A 4,380-nucleotide genomic window follows, 5' to 3' on the forward strand; every position below is an offset into this window, starting at 1 on the left:
GGGACAATACACCCCTTTCCATCACGAGGTGGCTCGCGCCTTTTTAGGCCATCTGCTTAGCCTCTAAGCAAAATCAACCGACCTACCACCCCACATTTCTCTATAAATACCACCCTTCACACACTATAATCCTCACGTGAGCGTCCGCCCCTTCACCTCTCTCTTAAACTTCTAGACTCGACTTCCTAAGTCACAAAATCGACATGTGTTTACGACCTACCGATCGTAAACACAAGCCTTACACATTCTGTTTGGTACCGTCGTCGTGCATTCGACCGACCCATTTGACCAACTCAATTCATCAATCAACATGTTTTAATTAACAGATTTTCAACATATTTTCAAAACCTTTAAGGCACTCTTTTTAAACTTCTTTGATCGCGAGTAGTCACAACGAGAAAACCGTCTCTAAAGTCGTCTACCACGCAAGCATCAAAATACATATGTTTGAGGGTGTAAATATCTCACTCATTTCATGTCTTTACTGTTTTCATAACTTTATGAACATGAACAATGCATAACACAATTTAAATATAGGTTAGACGAGCCAAAATCGAGTTTTGGCCTGAGACAGAAGCTCATTGCTATGCATGGATGCTCGCGCCTCTTGTGGCTGTACAGGTTAGACTTATCCGTGTTTGTTCTCGTCTTTCCTCTTTATTCATTTCTTTTATTTTTACTTCTTTACTTTTACGGTTTTTACCATTTTAATTCATTTTTATGTCAAATATTTTGACCATTACAAAAATCATCCTTGGTTCCTTATGCCATGACAGTTTATTCCGTGACTCGATGATATTATTGGTTAATTACATTTTAATGGGTATTTTAACCCCCTTTTCTTTTATTTACCATTTTTCTCATTTGTTTACATTTGTAAATATATTAGTCATAATTAATAATCGTCCTTGGTTCTTTATACCATGTCGGTTTAATCCGAGTACGATGATTAACTTGACTAAAAGAAATGAACTTAACATGATTAGTTCAAATCAAATATTTTACATTTTTGTTTGTAAACTATACTTTTCAAACATGCAAATCCGACAACGAATGTTACTAACACAATAGTAATTATTCCGAGTCATGCAAACAACATTTGCAAATCTTTCATCATAAATACGGTTTTAAATAACCTTTTCAAGAACCAGGAGACGACCCCTTAGGTCGGCTCATTGCTCGCGCCCCAAGCGGCCGTCTGTTTCCATCTTTCAAAACCAGGGCAGAGCCCTTTATCTCGCCAATAGGCTCGCGCCTTAACGGGGCTGCCTGGCACTGTTCTGCCTCGTTTTTTAGTACTTGTCTAGGACGATCCTGATTACGGCTAATCCGAATACGTGACGGATCAGATTGACAAGTTTACGTTTTTTACACTTTGTCATTTGACACCCTTTTTCAATAAATGGATCGTGTTAAGCATCATAACCCGAACTTGGTAAATGGATGTTTAATTTCCGTTTTCACATGTAGATCAATATAAATCCAACTTGACATCTTATGCTTGATATTTGGATTAACAAACCGACTTAGACAGCTCACATGTTAGGTTAACACTTTTGGATGTGCATTCATGCATTTACACCGTTTTATCAACTTTTGCACTTAAACAACCACGATCGATCAGTAGAGGCCGCTAACGCGGGCGGGATTGGGTGTCCGATTAAACGGCTTCTCAATACGTACCCTCACTCCTTACTCAGAACCTTTGGATATTGTATGGCCTTATCCAGGGCGTACGAGAGTTAGGCATAGAATGCTAAAATGGGGACGAGTCCTTATCTTTTGTACCTATGTCAAACACCGCTTTTTGCCTTGGTTAACCTAGGTATAAAGTGGATTCGAACGGGTTCCAAGTATCCCACAAATGCTTGGTGGCGACTCCGAACATCTCTAATCGTTTCGAGACCTTTACCGAGACGAAACCGACCGATCTAAAGCGATCCGGTCGAAAGCATTTTTACGCCGCCGAACGTTGCTTTAAAAGATCGCTGCATGTCCACAGATTGGCTTGGCGTGCAGGTGGCCTTTGACCGCAGATCGGTAGGTGGCCCAAATCCACAGACCGGCCTATGGCCCATGTCCACAGACCCTCTTGTTTGTTGTTCCAAGTGAAGAAGGCCCCTTGGGTCACAAGGTCATACAGCCCATACTTGTCAACACACAATTAAAACTCTTTAATTTCAGCCAGGGTCACATCAGATCCAATCCTTTCCCCCGAGTGAAGAACATTATTATATTCCTCTATGATGAGCCAGGGTTCAAAAACAGATGCCTTGCACTGGAGGAGGGATTGCCATAACCCAGCTCTCTTAGAATCCTTATTATACCCATAGACTAGGGAACAGACCCAAGAGAAACCAGTAAGTAAGTGCTCAACAGAAACATGAATAACCTGCTCATCTTTCATCATCAATCTAATAGTAAACTGACCAGGATCCCAAAGCAGCCAGATCCTGCCTCCTTCTTTTAGGTCATTATTATTTAGAAACATCCATTTATTCCCAAGCCCAGCTTGAACAGTATTAATCTTTATAGTTTTCACTTTAGTCTCCATTAATCCAAATAGTCCTACTTTATTCTGATGCAGTAGACGTCTAACATCTCCCTGCTTATTCTTCTTATTAAGGCCTTTAACGTTCCAGAAACCAACACTACCCATTGATATTTAGAGTAGACACCCCCTTCCCCATGCTATTCATCAGATTCTTCTTGATTGAGTAGCTGAGAACATCAACAAATGTGGAACCTGAGTGCCCCTGCCCTTTCTTAGAAAACCTGTTCAGGATTCTGGCAGGAGTCAGGGAATTGAGCACAGAACCCTGATATGGCATAGGTGTAACTACCATATTAAGTTGCAGAACAGGAAGCACTACATCATTCTTACTCTGTCCACCTGGTTGACTACCAGACAGGTTGCCTAAAGGTTTAGAGGGAGCAGTAACTTTAGGTTTCCACACTTGCTGAACCTTTTTAGGTTTTGGAGCTTCCATTTTCTTCTTACAGAGACCCGTTTCATGTCCAATTCCATTGCAAACAGTATATACAACTGGCTTCCATTCATAAAACTCCAATTGCTTCTGGAAAACATCATTTTCATCTATGAATTCAATAGAATCAGGCAGCTGTTCTCCCAACTTCACTTCTACCAGATACCTAGGAAACCTCAAACATTCCTTGTTCTTCGTAGCCTGGTCACTACATATTGGTTTACCCACCAGTCCATCTATTTTTGGTAAGGCAAGTCCCCAATACTTAATATCCAGGTCATAAAGACGTATCCATATAGGAATGGCGTATGGCTTATCCTTTAGAAGCTTCATTCCAGGAACCCACTCTTTAACAATGAAAGGCTTATTGTCAAAGAACATAGGACCAAAATGAAGAGCACATTGTTTCTCCTCCTTAGTCTTAAAGAGAATCAGACAAACACCATTTGGTTGATAAGATAATGAGACAATTGATAAATTCTTCCATATACGCCTCACAAAACCCCCCAAAACAAGACTCGGTGGATTCGCACAAAGGACATAGCAGGAAACTACAGTAGACCAGTATTCCAACTCCGGAGAGACGTCATTAACATCAATTTTCAGAGAAGGTACCTTATTAGTCACTGTAGATTGCTTTTGTTTCCTTCGATTGCTTACCACAGTCTATTCTTCATCCTCTGTTACTTTGTCTTCCTGAATTGATACCAGTTCCTTATCAAGATTGAAATCTCGAATTTCCGCCATTGATGAACTCTCCGCCTCATTTACCTGTGAGACTGATTCACTCAATTTATTATTATTTACCGTAATAGTACTATTTTGTGGATTAATAGTAGATGATGTAATATTACTTTTAGGTATTTTTGATGTACTACTCGGAGACGAGATCCTCCTGCTTCTCGCCATTGCTGAAGAAAGTAAGAAGGTCTCCTGAAATCGCTTTCTCTCTCTTCAAAATTGATTGTTTGGCCTGAATTGTGCTTATTTAGTGGTAAAACACTTCTAAAAGCCGAGCCACATTTTACTCATTACAGTACACTTCTGACCATAGTATCCCTCTCAATTCCCCTCATTAGAAAGTGTACTACATTTAAAAAAAATAAAAAATAAAAAAATAAACATTACACAGTAATACTCAATCACCTAAACCGCCTTCAACCTACCACCATCACCCCTTTCTTGGCCGCCCACTGCCATCCGCCTGGACACCACCACCGAAACCCCCTTGTCACCGCCGGTCACTGTTCATCGGCCGCCTCTCCCGCCCTCCGTCTCCTTCCCTCTCCCAGTTAAAGATCTCCTCTTCAGTTCTCTATCGCCCCCCTTGCTGGCAACCGACCCCGGCCACTCCCTCTGCCGCCCCTTTCACCGATGACACTTCAGGCAGCCA

General features: G+C 41.2%; 1 protein-coding gene across 1 annotated transcript; it reads right to left on the reverse strand.

Moving 5' to 3' along the window:
• Nucleotides 1-2,164: 2,164 nt before the first annotated feature.
• On the reverse strand, nucleotides 2,165-3,896 carry LOC141627517 (uncharacterized). Its single transcript, XM_074440760.1, has 3 exons — nucleotides 3,696-3,896; nucleotides 2,747-3,407; nucleotides 2,165-2,628 (listed from the first exon to the last, which is right to left on the reverse strand). Exons 1-3 carry the CDS (start codon nucleotides 3,894-3,896, stop codon nucleotides 2,165-2,167), a joined length of 1,326 nt encoding a protein of 441 aa, XP_074296861.1.
• Between the last annotated feature and the right edge of the window lie 484 nt (nucleotides 3,897-4,380).

Source organism: Silene latifolia, chromosome Y, assembly GCF_048544455.1.
Source record: "Silene latifolia isolate original U9 population chromosome Y, ASM4854445v1, whole genome shotgun sequence".
Lineage (NCBI taxonomy): Eukaryota > Viridiplantae > Streptophyta > Magnoliopsida > Caryophyllales > Caryophyllaceae > Silene > Silene latifolia.